The sequence below is a fragment of the Ptychodera flava genome (assembly GCF_041260155.1).
Source record: "Ptychodera flava strain L36383 chromosome 23 unlocalized genomic scaffold, AS_Pfla_20210202 Scaffold_23__1_contigs__length_28996876_pilon, whole genome shotgun sequence".
In the NCBI taxonomy this organism is placed as follows: Eukaryota; Metazoa; Hemichordata; class Enteropneusta; family Ptychoderidae; genus Ptychodera; species Ptychodera flava.
Genome location: NW_027248277.1, coordinates 1,012,763 through 1,039,963, shown reverse-complemented (window position 1 = coordinate 1,039,963; position 27,201 = coordinate 1,012,763). Strand labels below are relative to the sequence as shown.

At 37.6% G+C, this 27,201-nt stretch overlaps 1 protein-coding gene across 1 annotated transcript in view; it reads left to right on the top strand.

The window, feature by feature from the left end:
- Nucleotides 1-27,201, top strand: part of LOC139124272 (uncharacterized) — a 118,068-nt gene that overhangs the window by 49,842 nt on the left and 41,025 nt on the right. Inside the window, exons 2-3 of the mRNA XM_070690414.1 lie at nt 3,749-5,019; nt 18,272-18,361. Of these exons, the coding sequence (XP_070546515.1) occupies nt 4,842-5,019; nt 18,272-18,361 (268 nt within the window). The 5' untranslated portion in view covers nt 3,749-4,841. The remainder of the gene's footprint in view (nt 1-3,748; nt 5,020-18,271; nt 18,362-27,201) is intronic.

The following is a 27,201-nucleotide window of genomic DNA, read 5'->3' as shown; positions in this document are numbered from 1 at the left end:
CTTCGTCTGCCATTTCTTTGTCACGCTACAATTATAAAACCACTCCATGCAAAAATATCAAACCTGCAGGACCTATAAGTTAGTATAAATACTTCTGCTTCCACATCTTCAAATTTTGATTGTCAAATGACCTGGTGGCCAAATTGGATGTTTCCAAAACCTTAAAATGATTTTGTAATATGACCGAGGTCATGATGATATTGTCGTCACTTGTAGCGTGTTTGGGCCGGCGAGTCTGGTATTCCAATGTTGAGGGGATGCAAGGAAGACTTAAGGTAGCAAATACTATAATCTGAAATGCTTACTTATTCCTCTATTCTCTATGCTACAGTACATGGAGTGATGATTAGTTATAGGTGAGCTGGAAACTGAGCAATAAAGACATGGACCTAGACATAGATACCTGCTCTTATAAATAAATAAATAAATAAATAAATAAATAAATAAATAAATAAATAAATAATAAATTCAACATTTAAAGGATCCTAAAATCACATTTACTTTGAACGTGATTTTAATGGAATAAATCTGTTTGAAACAGACCAAGCCAAATGGGCGACATATGTAGGGAATTGACTTCAATGCAGCTTGTCACTGAGTCCGCTGATGGGGAAGTGATACCGTCTGGCTGGAAAAGGGTTAAAACACATGATGTAACAACTCGTTCGGCAAGGTCTAATTTCGGGGTGCAACCAGCTGCCCGGACGAGAGACTTTGGCAAGCAAGTATGCATTCTGTGTGACTTACAAAGTTGGAACCATAGTGTGAACTTACCAATTTTTCCCTAATGTTATTTTAATTTTCAGAGAATTGTTGGATAATATATATTATCATCATATTTTGTTTCTAATCTACAGCTTATTATTGAGTTTATGGATCACTTTTACAAAATGTAGATTGCCTTTATTCTATTATTTTGTCACGTAAACGACTTAGTGAACTATGTACATTACTTAAATTCATAACAGGGCATTCTGTAATTTTGAATTGCCGTTGCGTTATATTCACGTCATAGTAATTATTTTGCACCCTCACAGAGACACAAAGGGACAGACAGGCAGGCAAGCAGACAGACAGACACACACACACAGACAGATACAAAGAAGACACAGACAGATACACAGATACACAGACACACAGACACAGACACAGACATATATATATATATATATATATATATATATATATATATATATATATATATATATATATATATATATATATATATATATATATATATATATATATATACCCTTTTTACTCTAACTTTTCATCCATGGCCAGAAGTCGGGATTTATTCATTTTAGACATTTTTACATTTTAGTAGTGCATGTTTGACATGTTAGGTCGGAACTAACGTGACCAAAAAAAGCCAAACTTGCAAACCTATCGTGTATCGTGCAGACCTAACATATCCGCACCTATCGTTTCTAAAATGTCTAACGTGTATGTCAGGTCGGAACTGACGTGCCTAAAATGCCAAACGTGCAAACCTATCGTGTATCATGCAGACCTTATGTTAAAGAACCTATGTCTACCATGTATAGCATTTTAGGGCGTACAAATAAGTCTTATTCTATCATGCCAATCGTGCAAACCTATCGTGTATCGTGCACGCCCAACATGTATGCACCTATCGTGTCTAAAGTGTCTAACGTGTATATCATGACTGTACGATTGACATATGGTACCCATACCATTCGACTTATCTGGACATACACGTTAGACATTTTAGACACGTTAGCTCCGTAAATCTTAGGTCGGCACCTTATATGATATGTCTCAAGATTCACGTGATGGCCTACAAACACGGTAAGGTCTGACTCTATCATGCCAATCGTGCAAACCTATCTTGTATCGTGCAGACCTAACGTGTACGGACCTAAAGTGTCTAAAATGTCAAACGTGCATGTCATTTTAGGTTCTCAACATGGGTCAAAATCTATCATGGCAATCGTGCAAACCTATCGTGTATCATGCAGACCTAACGTGTACGGAATAAAGTGTCTAAAATGTCAAACGTGCATGTCATTTTAGTTTCTCAACATGGGTCAAAATCTATCATGGCAATCGTGCAAACCTATCGTGTATCGTGCAGACCTAACGTGTACGGACCTAAAGTGTCTAAAATGTCAAACGTGCATGTCATTTTATGTTCTGAACATGTGTCAAAATCTATCATGCCAATCGTGCAAAACTATTGTGTAATGTGCCGACCTAACGTGTACGGACCTAACATGTCTAAAATGTCTAACGTGTATATCATGACTGTACCATTCAACTTATCTAGAGACCCTTAAATGACATACACGTTAGACATTTTAGACACGTTAGGTCCGTACACGTTAGGTATGCACGATACACGATAGGTTTGCATGATTGCCACGATAGCTCTTGACTCATTTTGAGACCCTCATCGGACATACACGTTTGACATTTTAGACATGTTAGCTCTGTCAACGTTAGGTCGGCACGTTATACGATATGTCTCATGACTGCCATGATACAATTCTACTTATCTTGAATCCTAAAATGACGTACACTTTTGACGTCTACAGACACAATGTCTAACGTTTATGTCATATTAGGTTGTCAACATGAGTCAAAATCTAACATGCCAATCGTGCAAACCTATCATGTATCGTGGAAACCTAACGTGTACGGACCTAACTTGTCTAAAATGTCCAACATGTATGTCATTTTAGTTTCTCCACATGAGTCAAATCTATTATGCCAATCGTGCAAACATATCGTGTATCGTGCACACCTAACGTGTACGGAGCTAACGTGTCTAAAATGTCTAATATGTATGTCATTTTAGGTTCTCAACATGAGTCAAAATCTATCATGCCAATCGTGCAAACATATCGTGTATCGTGCAAACTTAACGTGATCAGCACGTTACACAATAAGTTTGCACGATTGGCATGATAGATTCTGACTCATGTACAACCTAAATGACATACACGTCAGACATTTTAGACACGTTAGCTCCGTAAATCTTTGGTCGGCACCTTATACGATATGTCTCAAGATTCACGTGATGGCCTACAAACACGGTAAGGTCTAACTCTATCATGCAAATCATGCAAACCTATCGTGTATCGTGCAAACCTAATGTGTACGGAGCTAACGTGTCTAAAATGTCTAACGTGTATGTCATTTTAGGTTCTCCACATGACTCCAATTTCTATCATGCCAATCATGCAAACCTATCGTGTATCGTGCAAACCTAACGTGTACAGACCTAACGTGTCTAAAATGTCTAACGTGTATGTCATTTTAGGTTCTCCACATGACTCCAATTTCTATCATCAGGTGTTTTCAACATCGGTCAAAATCTACCATGGCAATCATGCTAACCTATCGTGTATCGTGCAAACCTAACGTGTACGGACCTAACGTGTCTAAAATGTCTAACGTGCAGACTTTACAGTGTTTAGTCATGCACGTTTGTCCTACACATTTGGGTTCTATAATGTACAATGGCATACAATTGCCCATAGCACGATAGGTTCAACAATGTGAAACCTGCATTTTTACCAACTAACTGGCCATAGCTCTAGCTTTTTTGGAACATGTTGATGAAAGAGCGTCCATTTTCCCCTTTTCTGAATTGCTGCTGTTTCGTATATGACATGATGTAATTCTTCATATTTACCATAAATGTTATAACTAGGTATTTTTTCAAATATTTACTTGTCATCATGTCACTTACACACTACTGTTTGGTCTTCATCACCTTTAGGGAGTGCTATTCTGATAGTCGGAATAGAATGGTGGCCGAATTCTGGTGACGTTTCTAAACACATCATTCAGAAAGACCTTTCAACTCAGCTTGTGAATGCAGGACACAGAGTTTACTTGACAGTCTTCCGTCCTTCTGAAGCTGAAAAAGAAGATGCAAGGAATCATAAAGTAAATTTAATCATCGCAAAAAACCTAACCAATCTGTCATACTCAGATATGCTTCTCAGACATGAAGTACATTTTCCTGATCTTCATAACTTCAAAAATGAGATATCTATCATAATTGGATACATTGACAGGGAGGAGCTCGCTCATGCTGCTTTGAGTATGCAAGATGGCCCTCTGAAAAATTCTTGTTTTGTACCTCTAATTACTTACATACCAGAGGACTCGAACCTTGACAGCGAAGAAAGGGATGAACGGGAAACTGACATTCTCGAAAATGCCAGAAAGGCACAATTTATTGTCTCCTTAGGCAAGATGATACATGACCACTTTACTAATAAATTCCGTGCCATAACTCCCCCTGAACATCTGCAGTATTTTCCAGGGGTGGATAGTCAATTCCTAGATACAAACATCTCCTGTCCATCTTTTAGTGGTTCAATTGATATATTAACGTTAGATTTCACCTCAAAGGATTTGTCTGCCTGTATGAAATATTCGGAAACTGCTGCCCTTGCTATCGGTAAACTTGCAAATGCTTACAACAAAATCAACACAGTTACATTTAAATGGATAATTCTTGGATTACCAACTGGAATAACAGCCAAATGTGAAGCTCAATTGCAGATTGCTGCTAAGTCGCCTTACGTTTCTGTTCTCGCATATTCGTTTGGAGATAAAAAAATTCAACATATAAAAAGATACTTTCAACAATGTTATCTGCACATATCTACGTTTGATCAAGATCCAATGGGAATAATTCCCTTAATATCAATCGCAGCCGGTGTACCAACTTTAACAACAGAACACTCAGGGTTCGGTGTATTTATAAAAAAAATTATAGACCTGAATTACATTGGGATTATAGTTGACAAGTATGGGATAATGAAAAAAAATCGAAGATCGCTGATATATGGTCAAAGAAAATGATTGGAATCCTTGCTAATGAAGATGTATATAGAGGTTTTTTCAAGCAGACAAAAGCTGTGCAAGAGGAAGTAAAAAGATCTATCAAGCAAGGATATATTAAGATTTCTCGGAAAAAAACTTTAGATGTGTTTAAGACAGAAGATTCAAAGTGTAAAGAGCAATATGTTACAAAAGGTAAGTAGTTAACACGTAAACGTACATGTAGTGATCAAACGTCAGTTACTGTTTTAGTTATCAAACGTTTATAGCTGTGTTTAGTCCCAGTGACAGATTATTTTGGAAATGGACTCCCATGAAAAATTATTGGCTCGATGTTCAATGCTTAACATCGCTCGTATCAAACAATGTAAAGGGGTTTGTAAAATTCACTTTTTTGACACTGTTTGATAAAATGCTCATAATGTCATGCAAATGTAAAACGTTACACCAATAATCCTGATACTCAAAAAAATGTTGCATATAAAGCAGTATACAAGGAATTTATTAATTTTAGTTGTTTTGTTTTGATCGCCCTTACAACTTGCATTTGTATTCCAAATAAATTTGTTTATTAACTGAGTGTCAGACAGCGAATTAGGCTTTGTTAGGATTTTTTATCTCATTTATTTCTGCGCGCCAGGTTTCTCAGATCAATGACATTTTTTGTTGCGGTTTACAGCATTTTAAACCTGCTGGGCAGTGATTTTATTGAACCATGTAAAGTAATTGATTTCGTCATGCATGGCTGTGCCTAAAGCAGATCAAAGCTTCTGTATGCGCACTGACTACGGGAAAGTGAATAATGTCACAAAGACAGAACAGAACGAAAAACAGTTTCCACTTTACGAAAATGGAGATGAAATGAGTTTTTTTCCTAAAAAATCAAGGAATTAATTTTTTCTTCTCAAACTTTCCAAGAAAAGTGCTAGAAAATCCTTTTCCAAATTAATGTTGTTTCAATTTTTCTTTGAAAAAGAGAGTCATTTTGATATAAATATTGCCATGTAATATTTTCTGGTGAAAAATATGACCTGAGAAGTTACTGTGTATGAAATTAATTTCTTTCCAAGCAAAAAGATTTGTTTAATGACCAAGATATATTGTTTCAATTTTTCCGACTACGATCTCTCCCTACGTTTTATAGTTTGTGAAGAACTCGCGCTCGTATGCTCACTATCACGGATCATACACACACAAACTTTATCGCAGCGAAGAAATGAATACATCGCTTAAACTGTGCGAAAGACAGCCGCGGGACAATTCTGTCCACCAGCAGAGCTATCAACCTAGGGTAGAAAATACAGTGTTTAAATCGGGTTCGAACTCACAACATATGGTACCTAGTCACCTAGTGGAGAAGCAACGGACATAACGCTCGGCCAAATGCCCTATCTCAAAACGATTTGTTCAATAACCAGGCTACAGTTGTTACAATTTCTGACTGCGACCTATCTACATGCTGTAGATTTCTTGAAGGACTCACGCTTGTACGCTCACTTTCACACATAGAACACATAAAGTTTATCGAAGCGAAGAGTTATTATTATTTAGAGTATTTTCACTCAAGGGGAAGACCCACCTTCCTTGAGTGATTTTGGTCATTTTTAGCTCCCATAGCCATATGTATATATGGCAATGGAAGCTATTCTTATAGGCTAGGGAAATGTCTGTATGTATGTATGTCTGTATGTCTGTATGTCTGTATGTCTGTGTGTCTGTATGTCTGTATGTCTGTATGTCTGTCCGTCAACATCAAAAACTCCAAAACCGCTGCACATTTCATCTTGATATTTGGTGTGTACATGGATGATGGGCTGTAGATGAGATTTTGTTCAAATGAAGTTGTCATTGCCAAAAATATGCAAATAAGTGCCAAAAAAGGCGTTTTTGGTAAAAAATCTTCTTCTTCATAACCGCTGGTCAGACAGCTTTGATATTTGGTATACAGGTCCCTAGGGATAACCCAACTTGGATTTGTTCAAATTGTGATGAAATATGCAAATCTGTATTTTTAAGGAATTTTTTTGTCATTTTTGGTCAAAAATTTATTTCATCAAAACCGCTTGTCTGACAGCTTTGATATTTGGTATACAGGTCCCTAGGGATAACCCAACTTGGTTTGTTCAAATTGTAATGAAATAAGCAAATCTGTATTTTTAAGGAATTTTTTTGTCATTTTTAGTCAAAAATTTATTTCATCAAAACCGCTCGTTTGACAGCTTTGATATTTAATATACAGGTGCCTACAGATAAACTAAATATGATATACAGAATATATGATGAAATCTGCAATTTTGTATTTTTGGTGCAATTTTGCCATTTTTGGTCAAAAAATGTGTTTCTCAAAAACTACTTGTCTGATGCCTTTGATATTTGGTATACAGGTTCCTGGGGGTTCTCTTAGTGTGATATAGTGAAATTTGATGAAATGTTCAATTTTTGTATTTTGGGTCAGTTTTTGCCGTTTTTGGTCAAAATATTTGTTTCTCAAAAGTTACTCATGTGATAGCTTTGATATTTGGTATACATTTTTATACATAATTATGATGAAATCATCAATTTTGTATTTTTGCAGCTAATTTTGCCATTTTAGGTCAGGCCATCCTGAAATGAGCTATCAAAGATCACAACCTTCTTCATCAATACAATGTCACAAAACGTTGCTCTCTACATAACACAGCAGAGCTCTGTCGACCATTGGGTCGCTTGTTAGCTCCCATAGCCATATGTATATATGTTTACAAGTTTACATTTTATTGAAAATCTCAATAGCCACTGAGCAGATTAGATGAAAAATTAGCATGTAAGTACTTTGGACTGACCTGAAATGATTGTGCACATCTTGGGTCAGTATCTTGGACTTGCTATTTTTCATGAATTTTTTTGTAATTTTCTCCCATTTTTGGTCAAAATATCTTCTTCTCTGAAACCACAAGTCTGATTCATTTGAAACTTGGTATGGAAGTGCATAGGAGTGACCTTTCCCAAATCTGGGCAAATCGTGGTGAAATTTGCATATTTGCATTTTTTGGCTATTTTTTTCATTTTTGATCAAAAATTTTTTTAACTCTGAAACCACACGTCCGATTGAGTTGAAACTTAGTGTAGAGGTTTTTACGGGTGACGTCAGTAAGATTTGATCAAATTCTGGTGAAATTTGCATAATTTTATTTTATTGGGGGAATTGTTTCTATTTGTGATAAAAAAATCTTTTAGCTTGATTTTAGCTTGTTTTGATAACTATATGGGAGCGACCAGTGACATTGTCACTATTTTTTGTTTTATGGTTAATTTGCATCCGCGTAATATGGCCTTTATGTCGATAAAAAGTTTGAAACTCTTACATACACGGAAATGTGTTAATTTTAACAAAAATGAACATTGTAGGCCAGTTCGCGTGCCGTCGTTTTTCCTATGTCTGAACGGTTTCCAGATTAGTCAAGACAATCTGAAGAGCGTAAGTAGATTAGGTTAATTTCACGTATTTAATAAAACTGTTCCCTACAAAACAAATGACGGCCGAAAATCAAAAAGGTACGTCTTTATCTTATGTTTTACATGTTTGCCAAATAAAGTCCAGCATTCAAAATTTATCGCCGCCAAAAACAAAACATACATTTGTGTCCGATAACAAGTGACTGATTCAGTGGAAAGTATAGTCAGACATTTAAAACTGACCCCGTCCCTATCAAACTAGGCCCACTGCCGAATATACAAAAATTACGTATTTTTCTGATAACATTTTACATGTTTGTCTGCACCTTATGAAGTCCGACATTCAAAATTGATCCTGCTTCGAACTAATTGCGACTGACGATAAACATGTCAGATAATGTATTTTATGTCTGCAAATACCTAGTGAAGTCCGGCAACCAAAACTGTTCCCGCTTATGTTACGCTTTAAAGCGTGCAATGAAGACTACGTTCCTGTACGTCATCACAAGTTTTCTATCTTTTTTTGTCAAAGTGATTGCGACGTCTTTTGGGCGAGCAAACATTCCTCTCAGTATAAATTAGAATATGCCTATAGTTCAAAATCGCGCCGGTGTCTGCTCTGCCCGGTTTGGAAACGTAAGCTTATTGTTTTGAAAATTCTATGTGGGTAACGCACGTACAGTTTTGCTATATTACATTAGAATGATACCGTGATTTACAACGTAAACACAGTATTGACCTAACATTTGTTTTTCAATCTGTACCGGAGCTTATCATAGAGCAGACACAGTTTGTAAGCAGTATATAAATATTCCTATTCGACCAACTGAACTCTTATTGGCGGACTGCTCATGAAATGAGTCGAAGTCCAGGGTCGAAGTCAATCTCGATTGAAACGTATGCGATATTCCAAAGCACAAATTCATGTCAATATAGCTTTAAAAATGATTGCGATTCAAATGCATTAGGTAATTATGCACTTATGCAACAAATCAAAAGAAACCAAAATAGAAAAAAATTATAGAATGATTTCCATGAACTTGAAAAATTTAAACAAACACGAACGTGCTTTTTTCGAATCAATAACTGTTTTTTCCTTGGATAATCACGCTGAAACACAGCGTGCTGCTTGTCTGTCTATCATCGTTATATTGTCGTGATTATAAAAGTTCAACTGACAGTCGACACCGAAGAACGACCAACGCTCGTTTCATGATATCAGAGAACGCGATATTTATCTGTTTGACTGAAGTTCACGTATTTCATTACTTGCACAAACTCGACCGTCAAGATTTTAGAAGGGCGCATTCAGTTATCAGCGTTGTCACCGATTCACATTTTTTACATACTCGCGGAGCTAAAACAAGTCGCTTTTAGAATTGTTCACGTTTCGTGTCAGAATCGATTTATTTTCAGTTTTTCGCCAACTGCGTTAGCCCTGCACTATAGGCTGCTCTGAGGTAGGAAACCGTGTTCATGGAGCTGTCCATTTTAGCTACATGCCAAGGTGAACCGGGGTCGTACTGCAACATACAGTTGACACAAACTCGAAGTATCGGATTCTCATACCGTGGAAGACTCACGCATCTTAGCTGAGCGTACACAAAACGGCGTCTGAATCATGATGAATTTCATCTTTGTCAGTATGTACGGCATTGTAAATTCATTATCACGTGTCTCCTTTCGGGCAGGAAGCTAAAAACGCCGTGATGATTGCGCAACCAAAAGACAGGAAAACACAATGTCATCGGACTTGGCATGAAAAATCACACAACTGTTACGAAGTATATACGCAGCAAGCCATTTCTTCGCTTTATAATTAGATTTTAACTGGTACACTACAGTGTAGAGTTGATACGCTAATTTGCAGTTAGCAAGAAAATTATTCCCAGATTTAGCTCGGAATGATAGTTGTGTAAATAAAGCCTAACGCGTACGCCGCGAACTGACCGTTTCAGTGTTTATTTTCTTTCAATTTTCACGTCATGTATGATTTCATTCATACCACAAATTCAGACAATTGTGTAAAAAGTCCTGTACTCCATTATGGGCTGGGAATGTCCACCGAAAATGTGAGCGAACCGGAATTTTAGCTGGCTTTGTGCGACTCCAAGGTTCGCTTACACATTTCTGCGATTTACTCTGCTCTGAATTGGCAATGTATCGCAACATCTGGAGAGTGAAACTTGATGCCTCGTTGACAGATTTGCCTTATCTTTGCACAGGTTGTAGTTGGTGACTGTTTCTACAAAACCATGTCTCAGAAATCCAATAATGTTCCAAAAACAAAAGATGTTGTGACAAACGTGGACAAAAGCCGTTAATTGATTCAGAATTTACTTCTTACTTTAAAGGCTGATTGTGCAAAAACAAAGCTGAGTATCAAAAATCCAAGACACTCTTTTTTATACACCTTACCCTGCTATCGATTGCAGTAAACGGCTCACCAATGGCCATCACCCTTTCGTACTTACATTTTTTAAGTGAAAAAACTCAAAAACTCATTTTTCGAGCAAAACAAACACACACACAGGTTTTGAAATATTCTCACAATTTTCGTTATCTTCAATTGTCGAGCTACCCAAATATATACTACATGTCGGGTTAAAGATTCATTTTAATGGTGAAAAATCATGTTAAAGATAAGTGTCTGCTGAGGTGGGTTCCCCCTTAAGTTACTTTCATTACCACTACATTTACAATTTTCTGAACTGACTGCATTGACAGGTTGTGTTACACTAGGATGTAAATATGGCTTGAGCATATTGGATGTGGCATAACTGTTTTTTGTGTTCGCTGTTAGGTGTTATTATGATTTAATTTAAATCGCTTACTTTATTTAAGCAATAATGCACCCCCTCCCGGCCCATAATGGACTCAAGCAAACTTTGCACTCTATAATGTACTCGGCTTCGCCTCGTACATTATGTCGTGCAAAGTTTGCTTTCGTCCATTATGGGCCGGGAGGGGGTGCATTATTGCTATTATTTTATAGTTTTGGCAATGCCAGTGAATTTGCAGTTGTAGAAAACGAATAAAAAAGGAAATTTAAACTGAGTTTGAAGCCAGTGAGCGTCGTCCAGCATGATCGGCCCTGACTCTGTACATATTACATGCACTCCACACTGCACAGTGCACTGCACTGAACACGCACGCTCAGCACAAAAAATGACCAGAACTTTCACGGTTCATTTTGAATTGAAAACGATGTATTTTCAAAGGAAATGAAAAGTAACTGCATCCCTACCGTCTATATCAAACTTGAAACATCACCTTTAAATATCATGCCATTCAAAAAGTCGACACGGTGAAATGCCAGAGATGAAGAAAACGGAATGTTCATGCATTGACATAAGTATGATCAGCGAGCTGCATGCCATGGTATCAGCTGATCAATACGATCATTATTATGTCGCTAGTAGTACCGCATTCATTACAAACGATATCAACAGAGTTCAACAATGTTTTTCAAATGTTTATATTTCAATAATAATTGTGTCTATAAATTTAATTTTCGATGGCTTCTTGAGAAGAGCTATTTTATTTCGGCGAACGACAGAACTTACGTAAACGGGTGCTTGAAAGGTACAGTTGACAAACATACTGGAGGGTTTTGGTACCGTCGCGATATCAAGTACAAGGCAAGGTAAAATCACAGACAGAGAGAAAAAAACGATGAATGAAAGTTGTCTCCATTGCAGTCAGTGCATCAGAATTAGGTGGCCGAGATGTTAGATCAACGGAGAGTCCACGGTCGTCATGATTGTTGGTAGTAGCTGACCTTGGACCGAGACTTTGAATAGCTCCATAGTAATATCTGTAGACACTTCCGGTCAAGGTTGATGACAGCAAGCTGCCGTTGTTGGCCCGTTTACGGCTGGTTCGAGTAGCCTTTCACGCTTGCATCGTTTACATGGCCACTGACATACATAATATGCCGTGTGTCAAACCTAGTATCGTCTAGGAGTTTGCAAACGTACTGAGTTCTGTTTACAACGAAGCGATACCATGTTGTTAAAACAAACGTAGTAGTACAACCAGCGTATCGGACGGGGACTACATGCTAAGCGCCAGCCAGCCAGACGACAAGTGCGTGCGTTAGGACTCAAAAAATGTGATAAAACGTACAGTAAGACATTATTATCAATATTGTGCACCATTATCAAGATTTATAGTTTGTGTATTACATGGTTTATCCGATATTTTCCCTCCTTTTAAATGCGCAGTCCTTTTTTCGTTTTCAAAAAAAAACTTGCTCGCTGTGGGGCCGCAATGCTGAATAATGGAATACATTATCAGTAATAATGTATGGATATGACGTCACAACATTCACTGGTATTGACAAAGCTATAAGATAATATCCATTAGACTATGACCAACAGTAACAGCATGGAGTGTTTTGGTAGGACCAGTAGAAAAACAATAACTTTTTGACCAGGTTCAAACTTTATTTTGAGGTGTTTATATCGTATTTTAATAATAATAATAATAATAATAAATAACTATACTTTATTGTCCAATCTAAGTGGAAAATATCTTTGGCACCAGGCGTTAAAAAGCAAAACACTTCAACTACATAAAGAATAGTTACACAAAACGACAAACTACACATAAGCCAATCCTAAAATCCTCTGTTAAAAATGGAAGCTCTGCCTCCTGACGATAATTTTGACATGTTCTTATTTAAAATGGCAACAGCAGACGGGATGAACGATTTCTTAAAACATTTTTCTTTGCTCTAGGCACCAATAATCGGCGACCCGAAGGTAAATATTGGAAATGACTATGTAATGGGTGAGATTTGTCATTCAAAATAACAAGCTTTTCCTCCGAAGAGCCTGTGTGTACATTTTTTCCAGGTCATTGAATCGTACCCCAACTAGTTTGTTGCAGATATTAACAAGTCTTGATAATCTCGTTTTATCTCTGACGGAGAGATGGCCAAACCAAGAGATAATATTAAAAGTTAGCACACTCTCGATACAACAACGATAAACCGAAACTAGTACATGGGTGCTGACATTGAAATTCTTAAGTTTACGTAAAAGATACATGCGTTGCTGAGCTTTTTTGTAGATGTTATCGGTGTTTAACCTGAAACTGAGATCCTTATCTAAGTGTGAGCCCAAATACTTGAACGATGTCACAATTTCTACATCTTGACTGTCAATACGAATGGGTGTCATTTCATTTGATTTACAATTACCAAGAACCAACTCTTTCGTCTTAGTGATATTCAATGTGAGGAAATTATCTTTAAACCAACAACATAAGTGTTCTATTTCAGAAAAGTAGGTAGACAGTGAAGCTTCATTTTTCAGTCTGGCAACTAACGCCATGTCGTCGGCGAATTTTATCAAAGTTAACAGGTTATTTGAAAGCATGACATCATTCGTGTAAATTGAAAACAAAACGGGAGAAAGAACACAGCCCTGTGGGGCGCCCGTATTTAACGTTAGTTCACCAGACATGTGACCATTAACAATAACACGTTGTGGTCGATCGCTAAGAAACTGTCTTATCCAAAGCACGATAGTATGGTTGACCTCTAAATCTAAGAAGCCTTTTGATTAACAGATGGGGCTGGATTGTATTAAATGCTGAGGAAAAGTCCATGAAGAGAATACGAATGTAATTTGTGGAATTATCAAGATGGCTTGCAATCAGGTTAATGAGAGTTAAACTCGCATCTTCTACCCCTCTTTTGGGCTTGTATGCAAATTGGAAAGGGTCTAAGCGATCGGACACAGACGCCTTGAGCTGAGTACCTACTAATCTTTCCATACATTTGGCAATGATTGATGTCAATGCGACTGGTCTATAATCATTCAACTGGTTTGGATTTCTTTTCTTAGGTACAGGGATTATATGTGATAATTTCCATTGTCTCGGTACGAAACAAGAATCTAAAAATAGCTGAAATAGACGAGTGAACACTGAACTTAATTGGTAAGCACATGTTTTCAAATTTTACCTTCAGTCCATCCGGCCGGATGCCTTAGAAGGGTCAAGTTTTAAAAAGCACGAAACGACTTCACTCTCACTGATACTGATTGGCGACGGAATTAGAGACTGGGAAATATGATCACATTCTTTCCTAAAATCATACACATCGAATCTAGAATAAAACTGATTCAACTCATTCGCAAAACACTCGGGATTATCAGTACTTATTTCCCTTTTCTTCTGTTTCGTACCCATCATCACACTAAGGCCCTTCCAAGCCTCTTTTGCTTTTCCTTTCCCAAGACTGTCTTCAACCTTATTTTTGTAATCGATCTTAGCTAACTTAACAGTGCTTCTAAATACTTTGCGTAGTTCCTTGATCTTACTCGAATCTCTTGCTTTAAATGCTTTCTAGATCTTCATTTCGTTTAACTAGTTTCTCAGATCTTTACGAACCCAAGGTTTGTTATTGGCAAATACCGTACGTGTTTTGTATCAATCAATGAGTCTTCGCAAAACTGGATGTAAGAAATTACTTTCATGCTGGCTAATTCACATGCTTTAGAAATTCTTACATAACTGAGTAAAAGGGAACTGAGTAAATGTACACATTATTGTCAATGTGTACTCCTGTCCTGATCTACGTTTTTGGTAGAGGCCCAACAGAGTCTATAAGTATCCTACTAAATGGTTTTAGAAGTGTAGGAAGGCTGCAAAGAGCCGTTGGAATGGTTTGATTTGGTTTTTCTACCATTTGACACGTGTGACAAGTTTTACAGAAACGTGCTACGTCCTGCCTGAGATTGGGCCAATAAAAATGACAGGGAATATCAATAAGATTTGATCTAGAAAATGTCTGACCTTGGTCAGGAGAATTTTACTGGAATTTTTCAAATCCACGAGGGATAACGGAATGATCCGTGTAAAACATCTGACTGAGAAAGGTGACTTACACATTTAAGACTTAAGGCAACATCTGTGACGTCATTTTTGAGAAAATTTGAATCTAAGGGAGCCATCTCTACTACGGCTTGGGCATTGTCGATCAAAAATTGAAAACTTCAAGGGGTTGTAAATTTTTTGTGCAAAATAAATTGAAACACCTCTCAGATTGTACCATTACACACATCATTCTCTCAAAATTTGTTATGCTCGTGCTTTCCCCTTAAGGTGTTCTTCACTAGTAAGATACAAATTTAAACATCTCTCACATTACTCGAGAAACACCATTGCAAACATCAATTTCTCAAATTTTTCACAGAATCTATGACAAAACTTATCTGGTGTGAATTAATTCTTCCTTTTAACAGAACATTTATTTTAATTGACTTCATTTCAAACTATTTTTTATTGAAATATTGAAAATAGTTTATTGCTTTCAAAGGCCTCTGGCCCATATACAAGTTTCGGAAAAATTATATATACAATGAGTTGAAGTCATACATAAATGTAGCGATACACTATTCAGCATGTACTGTCTTCCTCTTGGAAAAAGCTTTGAAAATAAATTTACAGAGATTGAGTAAAGTTTTCGGATGTTTTGTCTGCACAAGCCTTGCGAATCTAAGAATACTCGCTTCTGTCTGAAAATACACTGGTAAGTATTCCTGTCTCAGTTCTCTAAAAACGGACAAACCAGAAGAAAATGAAACTCATCCTCAACTTCTCTAAGGTTACATAATGTGCAAAGTCTGTTTCTTAAGTCAATATTCTATCTTTATCCCTCTTCAATAGCTTATGGCAAAGTTAAACAACGAAAACATGCAAAAACTTGAATGTATTGAATATTACAGTGCAGTGAAAGGTATTTTTCTGGTTCTAGTAAAGTTTTGAAATAAGCGTACGAAGTTCGGTTTATGGGTTATTCTAAATTGCCATTGTTTTTTACACACATCTGATACTCGTGACACGAATTCAAGCAAAAACTTATTTTTATCACCAATCTCCTGGAATATCCAGTCATACCCAAAGCCGCAGGAAAACAAGACATTTTTCAGGGACGTAGCCCAGGTGTGCCTGCCCATATTATCCAGCCTATACAACATTAAATATGCTTGTTTTGGTATTCTGACACCTGTCATTTGAAGTAATTTCAGCCAGTATTTTACACTGCGTTTTATTGTTAAGACGAAAATAGGCAAACGTCCATATTCACCAATAACTGCCTCACTAGTTGTGCTACTTGGAACACACATTAATCTTGTACACCATCTTCTCTGGATTTTTTCCAGACAGTCATAAACCTGATAACCCCAAACCTCAGCACCATAACACAAATTGGTGTAATCATCGCATCGCATTTCAAACTATTTCGACACTTAACAATACCGCATTCAGACTTTTTATTTGAAGCTGGCAGGTGCAGAAATGACGCAAGCGAGTAACAGTTTTTCCTATCATACAAATTCATTCGTGTCTAATCTCAGACAAACTGAAGACTGTTGTTTTACAAAATTTACTCTCATTGTTTGGTTGTTAAACATTGTTACTCAAACATCATGCACACAAAATGAAATAAATTACTAGTGTCCAATGTCATTTTCAAACCATTTTTCTCAAATGTAAAATAAATTGAAACACTTCTCTGATTGCACCATTACAACACCAATTTATCAAAATTTTCAATGCGAGGGGAGTGGGGGGGCACCCACCTCTCGAACTCTGCCACTTGTGGTGTTCTAACGGTTTTACTTGGTAAAAACAAATTAATGGCACCTATTAGATTTCACCAGACTGCAACAATGTATTCATCAATTTCTAAAACTGTTCCATGCAGCAAAGGGACACCCCTCTGACACTCTTTCACTCTGCATTCTCCCCATGTAGTGTAATTCCGCCCAGTGAGATATCCAAGTGAAAACCATGTCTCGATACTCACCCAAAATAAACAATTCTATATGGTTTGATACTAATTATAGCATAAGATTTAATATCTATATTTTGTCGTTACTTTGAATTTCATTTTGTTGGTTTCATCTTGTTCAAACGTTATGAGATAACCAATGATAATCTAGCAGGGTTTATCAGGATTTGAAAGGCCTTTACTGTTGCTGTATTTTTGTAAATTTTACAAATACAGATATTTGGGTATTTGGACCACCAGAAGTAAAGTTAATACTACTGTATGGTCGCAGAGGTAAACAAGTTAGACAGATTTTGTCTAGATGTTTTTCTGTACTACGAAAAGCTGAGTAATGTAGGTTCATTGTCGATTTGGTATACAAATTACACAGAGTTTCTCTACATGGGTATGCAGCCTATGAGAAGCTGGGTTAGTGTGGTTGTATTGTCTATTGGGTGTACACATTACATGGATTTTCTTTAAATGGGTAATCAGACTACGATGGCTGAATAAATATCAAACTTGGCAGAGGTTGTATTTTGCCCTGAATCCCTCTCCATAAGATCTATAAGGTACAGGAATTCTGCTATATAGATCCTGGAAAAGTGAATCTTTCAATGCTTGGCAAAATATTTTCCTGCAAGCCTCTGCAAGCCTTTGCCTTCGAAATTTTAAAACTACTCACACCTGCCATGGCCACGCATGATGCAATAAGCTTCCTTAGGTACGCTCTAGCTGAAAGCTAAATCTAAAAGAAGAGTCAAGGTGAGCGAACGAGCGGTGAACCGCCGCGCATCTCTTAATTTCTTATATGCATGAGCCGTTTCTAGGTGAAAATGTGGCTGGAAGTGTTTTTCATCTTTCAAAAAGGTAAACGTCCCCATCCTGCTGCTATCCTTGTCGCCAAATGTTGTATTTGATGAATAAAAGTAGCACAACAACGTAACCAGGAAGCAGCTATAATGCGCGCAGTGCACAATCACAAAAGTACAGAACAATGTGCTCAATCAAAAAGCCTTTTGAGAGATAAGGCAATAAAAAGTAAACAATATGAATAATTTATATTTCAAACAAACCAGGTCGTACATTTTTTTCCATGATTACGCCAGGCTGTCTGTGGCTAAAACCCATGTGACTTTAGTTGCATAGTAGTGTTTCCTTAAATCCTAAATTTTGTCTGTGAAATCATGGAAAAACTATACTGGTCTTTTCTCATATTGACAGATAGCTGTTTTAATGGTGAAAAAGAGCAACTAACTGGGGATGTTGATGCTGAACATTGTGACACCATTCCTTCAAACCCAAGGGCTAATGGTAAGAAAATTGAATATGTGCATTATATTTTCATTTGTTCACTTCATCTATTATTTGCAGACATATTACATTCACCCAAAGGAGTAAAAGCATATGTACTACTCTGAAATAGTTGAAAAACGGTTAACACGAGTTCTTTGATACAAAAAATTGAAGAAGTCTAAACTTCAGGTCAAAATGGTTGAAAAATAAAAACGATGAACTCTCCACCAAAGGAGTGAAAACAAAAGGTCACGCTGCACGTTTGGTCACACTGATTGTTGTAAAAGAATTTCCTTGTGCAAAATGATACCAATCGTGTTTGCTGGAATTTTAAGTATGATGGGGACCCTTGCAGTATACGTAGTCTGTGTCAAAGATCATTTATCTAAATTACAAATAAAAAGTGACACAAGATTTACAGTTAAAACGATATTGCTGTTTTGTTTTACAGTATAGAAAACACAACAAATAACTGACGTTTGCCTTCTGCCATCATCATAGAGCTTTATTGGAGGGTTTATTGCAGCCCTGTTAGGGAATCATTAGTCAATGTAAAAGCATACAAGCTACTACCATGGGTACCTTAACCTAATGGGCCTCTCCACTCATGGTTGGCACTTTCTTTAATTTCTTTATTTATATCTCCGTTTAACAAAACAACAAAGTTTTTTTAAATTTCTGTATCTTTTTGACCCGAAAAATTACTATAACATGGCAAGAGAATTAAATTCGGCGAAATAGCCATATCAAGTTTTACAACCATATAAATTTTGTAATTATTATGTCTTAGTATCGCCGATCACTGATTACTTTGTCGGTATTATGAGTTTCACCTTCGAGGAAAATGCTGAATTCATTCTTCACTTGCTGTGTGCTGCCAGTATCGCCGCTTATACCTGTAGTACTATGATTATTGGCTTGTGCATCAAAAATGCTGTCAACATATGCCTCAAGGCTTTCATTTAGGCGGGAGAGACACCCTGACTTTAAAGGCAGGGGAAGCCTATAAATACCCCTATCTCCCTGGTCATTCATAATCCAACATGAGTGGCACATGGTAGCAGCGTCAACAAATTCTCCCGAAAATCTGGATCTTTCAAGAACCATGTTGTAAATTATAGCACTGTTCCAACATATTACGTTTTGTGAATACTTGTGGAATCACTTTGTTGGCGAAATTCTCTCATTTTTTCCATTTTAAGTTGCTTTTTGATGCCAAAACTGCTTCGATGCTGTGTTCGAAGCGTCCAAAGAACAATAGATGAAAGCGTTCAAACAGCAGCCAATCACGAGGGGACGCGCAAAGGTGCAAACGATCAAACATTTGTTGTGTACATCGGATCAATTACGATGTCAACAATTAATAAACGATTCTTACTTTACTAAGCAAAATACTTGACCAACAGTTACATGGACAAAACCAGCGACATGCGGACTTATTTTGGATCGACCACGAAAAACTACTTTTCTAACTACTTTTAGCCGAAATCAACTCGATTCCGATCTATGCCTACACATAGAGCTACCGAAGTAGTAGCTCCATGGCCAACCCAAATCACTCAACCGCTCACAGACGGCAAAAATTGCTCTCGTGACGTCCAAAACTGTTGTTTGCTGGCGATGCACGGTCAAAGGCCAATGCAGTGGCCGGCCATTGGATACGTTCATGCGACGATTATACAGGTGCCCATGAGCTGCATTATTGCCCGGCGGTCGGGTCGGGGCAGTGAATCGAAATAGCGATCCATTCATCTCTCTTGGAGTTGTCCAAAAAGAGACACTTGCCATAGATTATAGCATCAAATGTTGACCGTTCAGACTGAAACATGATGAAAGGTCTGAAGATCGCCGTGATGTCGTTCTTCTCTATACGTTTTCCTGAGCTTGTTTTTTGACTAAATTGCTCTAATATTATCTGACGTTTGTTTGAAATCTTTATCAACTTTTCTTTCCGGACCAGGTCACGACATTACATTTTTTTCATTTTCATAGTAACCTAGGATTCATTTAATTCGCTGATTAATAGACTCTTCTGTTCTTCCTCGACTGTCTGTAACTGACTGTACTATCCCGATATCGATATGTGCATTCGCACTCACGTGTCTTGAAACTTACGCCATTCCCTAAAATAGTTTTCAGACAAACTCAAGAAATTTGACAACTACTAACGAATAGTAGGCAAAATTTACAGAAACTAGCAACAATAATTACATGTATGGTAATTTTACCGTCTTTAGCCTAAGCGGGTTCGCTTGGCGGAAGCAGTATATAACGATCTGAGTTCCCATTTTTACCCTACAGTGTGAGTGTATTCGAACAACTGAGATCATAATCTTACGCTGTTCCAAGTGGCCTGGGCATTTTTTATAATCTACGATAAATTGATCCTATCAAAATTATTCTTTTTACATTGCTTGGATATAGATATTTTTTCTATATTTTTTTACTTTTGATTTGAAGTCTTTTGATTCTCCATTGGCGGCAGCACATGTACGGTTACAACCGTCATGTGATCACCAGAGTGTGCTTGTAAAGTTGTCGGGAAGTTGTTCAGAAGAAAAAGCATTTTGTATTTAGCGGCTGCAGCTCGGGATTTTTCAAGATAAACAACCCATTATACATTTCCTACATCTTTGAAACGGGGATTACGGTAATCTTTCCTGTGATGAAAATTTTGTGAACGTCTTTGCAATGTGTTCCCACAATGAGTGTGAACTGATTCTTTGTTAGTAAAAATCGTCAGAAATGGTCCAGTGGGCGTGATAAAATAGACTCGGGTGCAAAAATCATTGCGAGGAAGATAGTAAGAAATTCACATTGCGATATTTGCTGTCGCATTTCTCAACAAGAATAACCCATTTTTACGCATTGTGTATAAGAGTAAGAAGAGCAAGGTGTTCGGCAGTCAATTGCTTCTATCATAATAATCCTGATCATGATCGCAGCTATTGGGCGAAAAGACAACGGGCTCATATAATCTCGCAAAATTATTGATATTATGTCATTGTGTTGAAAATTGTCGATCGAAAGCAGCAGCTCAAATCAACAGCCGTGGTATCAATATTGGGAATCTTGTTTATCACTAGACGCCGAATTACCTTGATATCAACATTACGTTCTGTACCAATGTACGCTCCTGAAAGTTATAGAGTCAGCTGTGGCATCGACAGTTAAACATTGGTCATAATCTTTTCTTATTCTGCCCCGTCTTTTGTACCGTCTAGAAATTTCAAAGCTAGAAATTTTTACCGTGACATATAACACAGTGACCTTGCACACTAATGATCATTCCACTGTTTCTGTCGGTTTTTTTGTTTTATGATTTGCCCCGTGGCCCCGGTAAAATCTTTTCCATACGATACACAGTTGAATTTTTTAAAGGTAAATTTAGTATATTCCCAGTTTGTGGGGTAAAGTTGTCTGGAATGAAAGGTTGAGTTGACGCTGATAGAGTAGATCCCGGGCCCGGCACAGTTGACTGAGGTCCGGCCGGTTTGGGTTCGTTTAGTCCAGAAACCTGCAAAGTTCTGTATGATCATCGTTCGGCATTTGGGTGTTTTAACTCAAAGTTTCTGGACAAAGTAATTCAGTAATTATGTACGCAGATTCCTTGTGTTACGCGTATAGGACGGCTTTAGATTAAAAACGGTAAAATATTCAGTGCTCAAAAGTGCGTGCAAAGTTTATTCAGTGACTGTTTACAAAGCAGTAGTCAATACGACTACGATTTGCCACCACGCAAGGCTGCAACCCCGCATCAATAGTCCATACGAAAATTTTGTGCTGAATCAAAGGAGATTAAAATAACGGTAGGGAATCGAAGGTCGGTCCATTTTCCTTCAAAGTTGTTGATCTGCAAAATCCTCACTGTGCACAAACTACATGAGTGGCTCTCAGAGGTCTACACGTCCCACGTGCTTTCCACTGTTCCTTGTTATGGCGACGTTCAAAGAGCGGAGCTACAGACATTGATGAAGTACCGGGTACATTGATTGTGTTCAAAACATCTACCTGTTTGCTCCTCGTGGTTTTTTGTGTCCCTAACGTCGACTGGCTCTATGCTCTATGTTGCGTACACACATAGTTGTCAGGATTAAGATTTCCTGGTAAATAGATACACTCAATAGTTTATTCCGCCTCTGACGCAAAGATACACACTGTTTTACATGGCCACTCCTAGCCCCTTGGATCGATTGCCATACCTTTAAACCCTCTCTGTTATGAGGAATGAAACATTTGTATTTTCCCTCATTTAGGACGAATTAAGGGTGTGTTTTATCTTTGTTGGATAGCGTGTTTCTTTCTTTCCAAAAATGGTATATGTGTTGTTAACATCATGACAGGTTTTCCCCATACAAATTTCTGAAAGAGTTAATGGTGTGCGTGTCAATATGTACGCACTGGTATCAATGAATTTTAAATCTAATGCCTAGACCAAGCATGGTCAGTGATTGGTCAGATATGCCGTTCCACTTATCATGCAAACCTCCATTAAGAGTAAAATTTTTTTATCGGGTCCTCAACGCTATTTTGACAAATCAACATAGTTTAATAAACGCAAATTCTCAAACAAGGAGAACGTCATGCAAACATCTAATAACGAGGCCCCATGGACAATCATTGAAAAGCGACATTCCAAACAAAGCATAATTGTATACAAAAGAATCATAACCGATCCAGCTCCGTCATGCCATTCACAATCCTTACATTAACTGCCAAAAAACTGTATACTATAGAACACGAACAATCGATCAACATCATTCCAGCTTTTGTCCATACAAATCCTGACGTTGTAGCTATCCAGTTCAGGCCCCGAAAACTGGACAACCACCACGTCTAAGAATATTCAGCCTTGACGAGTGCTATAAAACTTCAATGAATGCGTCGGATCAGGCTGGCGGGAATGCAAACGAATTATCTCCGGGCAAGCCGGGCAAATAGCAGTCAATAAGACAAAACTAGGGACCACAAGGGTTGTCCTCTTTGGAAATTGCAGTGCTTGATGCTAAACATTATCAAGAACCTTGTTAATGTACTTAAGGAGTAGTCTCCCGTAGGCTTACGCTTGGGGACCCAATTATTGCTGTTGTCAACCAAGGCCTGATCGTGGCCAAAATATCAACTGTAATATAGGGAGCCAAAAGAATCTGCGTATTAGTCTAGATGGAGATGGCCACACTTGAGGGAATGTATGCAGTGTAGGCCGTCAAACCTCACGCAGTTAAGACCATGAAAACACTGGGAACCTGCTTACAGTATGAAGACGAAGAAGATTACGCTTTCAAAGAAAGGGAAACAAGAGAATTGCCTAGGTTGAGTGGAATTAGGAAAGAAGTTAGTCGAGATCAGTCAGAAGAAAGAAAGACTTAAGAAAATGGCCCACAGGTTATGTTAGGCACTGGAGGCAACACGCTTTCAGACTCTTTACAATGATTGTTACATTCTACTAGGGGTCGCTTTGATACACTCTAGCTCATACTACACAAAACGCAAACACCATTGCCTGTAGGTCGTAGGGGTAATCTGATTTTCAATTTTTTATTTATACATATTTATCCCGACATTGACACCAATATTCTAGTAGGCTTTGTACGACATGAATTCGCTGACAGGACTGACTTTTATATATTCGATTGGTGCGGAGAAATCCTGGAGACAGAATTCTGCGACCCTGGGAAACCCACCTTGAGCTCGAGCAGATAAACATCACCTTGGAAGACCCTGCTCTTGAGCACAAAGCATGGCAGCGGTTGTTAAGAAGAAGGTTTTTGGGACGACTCTCAATGCCACGGCCTTTACTGGTAGCAATGTGCTTACCAGAAACTGTCTGGCCAGAGGGCAATATTCGACGCCGAGAAAGAAAGGCATGATAGGGCATTGGATATATTCAATCAAGACAGAGTAGACCTAGAATATGCACAGCTAGAGAAGACAGTCACAGAGACCAAAACAGAAGGGAGGGAGAGAACGAACTTTCACAGATGAGAAGATGAATATATGAATATTTTGTTTTCATGTAAAACTTGCTATACGAAGGCATATGTGGATGCGGGATAATTACACCAATTGAACTTGATTAGAATAGGGTGGTTCCAAGTGCTCATATGTACAAGAAATTTGATTTGGAATTTCACCAAAAATGTTCATTCACTAAACATGGGTGTCTATGGGAAAACTATGAATATTTGTTTTCCCATGTAAAACTTTCTATACTTGAGCATATATGGGATAATTAACACAATTATACTTGATTAGAATTGGGTGGCTATGAATGAATATGTGTACAAAAATTTGATTTGGAATGTTCATTCACTATGCATGATGGTCTATGAGGAAACTATGATTAATTCTTCTTTAATGTAAAACTTGCTATACTTGGGTATATATAGACATGGGATAATTGACATTATTGTACTTGATTAGAATTGGGTGGCTATGAGTGCATATATGTATGTAACCATAGACAATTTTTATTTTTTATTTTATTTTCTGATTGTATATATATACTGTATACAGGTACTATACGTACCTACCTAATACGAATGAGTAACCTGTTAGCGAGAGTGGGTACAGCGCCACCAGTGTCAGACTTTCACTGCTGAGAATCTCGCGATATCTGACGAGATTCATTAAAGAGTTTGACTTGCAGACAACTGCACATTTTCTGTGTTTGCCTCATTGATATTTCTTTTCAAGCTTTTGACAGCAGTGAACGTTGTGGTCGAGTAAACTGTAGATGTATACTCTCCTTTATTTTAACAGGTATGTTTGGTATAATATTTCAGTGATTTTGCCGAGTTTTGCTCAGTTGAAAGTTTGGATGAGATCGCCGCCCATGAGGAGACGCGCCATGTGTTTCATGAGCTATTTTTAGCAACTGTGCAAGTGAACTTCTGATGTGTCGATCGATGCGTCTAAAAGACTTATATATAGTTCTCAGTCATTGAAACGGGACAAGTGGCTCCGGCGATAGATGTAAACAAATCGTCTCCAGTGTAGTTAAAGTATCATAGCTCATTTCTGTTCGTTATTGAGAAAAGGCCTTGTAGTTTAGTGTAGTAGAGAACGTCGCCGTTCAGTTTTTCCATGCATGTGTTGAAACAGTACGCCAAAGTTTTCATGGCGTTGCCTTTTTGCAAGAGATCGTTGATTTCGAGATTTATTAAAGAGTTTGACTTGCAGACAACTGCACATTTTCTGTGTCTGCCTCATTGATATTTCTTTTCAAGCTTTTGACAGCAGTGAACGTTGTGGTCGAGTAAACTGTAGATGTATACTCTCCTTTATTTTAACAGGGTTTCATCTTACACTGGCTACATGTACAAAAATTTGATTATGGAATTACCGAAAATGTTCATCCACTACACATAGTGGTCTATGGGGGAAACTATGATTATTTCTCAAGGGTAGGGGGGTCATTTGATTTTGCGCAAGGAGGAGGGTGAGGGTCAGCATATTTTGCGCAAGAACTGGGGGAGGGTCAGTGTTTTTCATGCATCGCAGTTTTGAATCGCACCGCCCCCCCCCTGATAATTCTGACCAGGCCTAAGATACTAGGGAAAGTCAAACTTCCGTTTAGGTACTTAAAGTAAGTTTGGCTCTATTTAGGCAAGCCAGAAATGAAGATATACGAGCATACGACGTAAATACCTTTGAAATGTTTTATTCCAATATTCGTACAGCAACCAAATCACGAATGAGTTACGAGGCTACAGCTTACAGTGTACTCACTTCATGTTTTCCCTAATACGCCCACAAATTCCTTTCTAAGATTGGCATATTTGACATCTGGGGACATGTATAATTCTTTGAGATAACTGACTGGACGGGTAATATATCCCCTGTGCATTCACAGAGCTGCTTCCTCTATGCTCTCAGCTGTTTATACCCGATCGAGTTTGAAATCGAACGCTGGCGTGGCGCGAGTATTTTGGCGGCTTCATAACTTTCACACAGGCATGAGGTTACTTATCAAAACACGAAAACGCATTCATTTTACACACTCCAGCCTATGTGTTACGTCCACTATCATTTTAAACTCAAAATAAATCTTCTTCATGTTGTGGAAACCTGTGCCAACATCTTAATATTTGATTGTTCGCTTTAAAAGTGTACATAAACGCTCCCTTGAAGTGGAATGGCCAAAAGGTGCAATAATATCAAAGAGTGATACGGTTACCATCACTCCTTAGAAACCGATTTTTTATCACCGAGTACAGTGATGAGCGAGCAAGGTCAATTTCAGTTGATTTCGTCACTAATCCCGGAACGTCCCTAGGAAATCAGTCATCACACAGTATGCATGTATTATAAAAGGGTTACTACACGAAGTTTGGTCGATACCGCGTCGAATAGAATGTACATAACCAACACAGGCGGAATATTAAACTCCAAAGACATACAAGAACTTAGATACACACAAAAATTTTATAGCCAGTGTTGACATTTTATTGTACCTTTGTGTATCAGTTTGCCTACTAGCCGCACCCTGTATTTAAATGGTTCCATTTATCATTAAAATTTTATATTTTGGGAAACAAGTGAGATCTTTTGGTATCTACAATTTGTACATTGATTGGTTAGGTTTTTTTCTTTATTTTCACGCCAATAACAGCAAGTTAATTTATGTGAAGCACAAAAATTCTTCGTATACCGGTAATGTTAACTGTAACGTTATTTTTAAATATTGAAATATTGCCGAGTGTTGAGAAAAATTGAGGTTATTTTCCACAATTTCAGGAATTCCCGATTTTAGAGAGAAATTATCCAAATTAAGCAATCAAATGCTGCTATGTTTCCTTTTTTACTTGAAAATTGGGTAGACACTCGCTTTCTTTCGTCAAGTGGAAGCTGTTTTT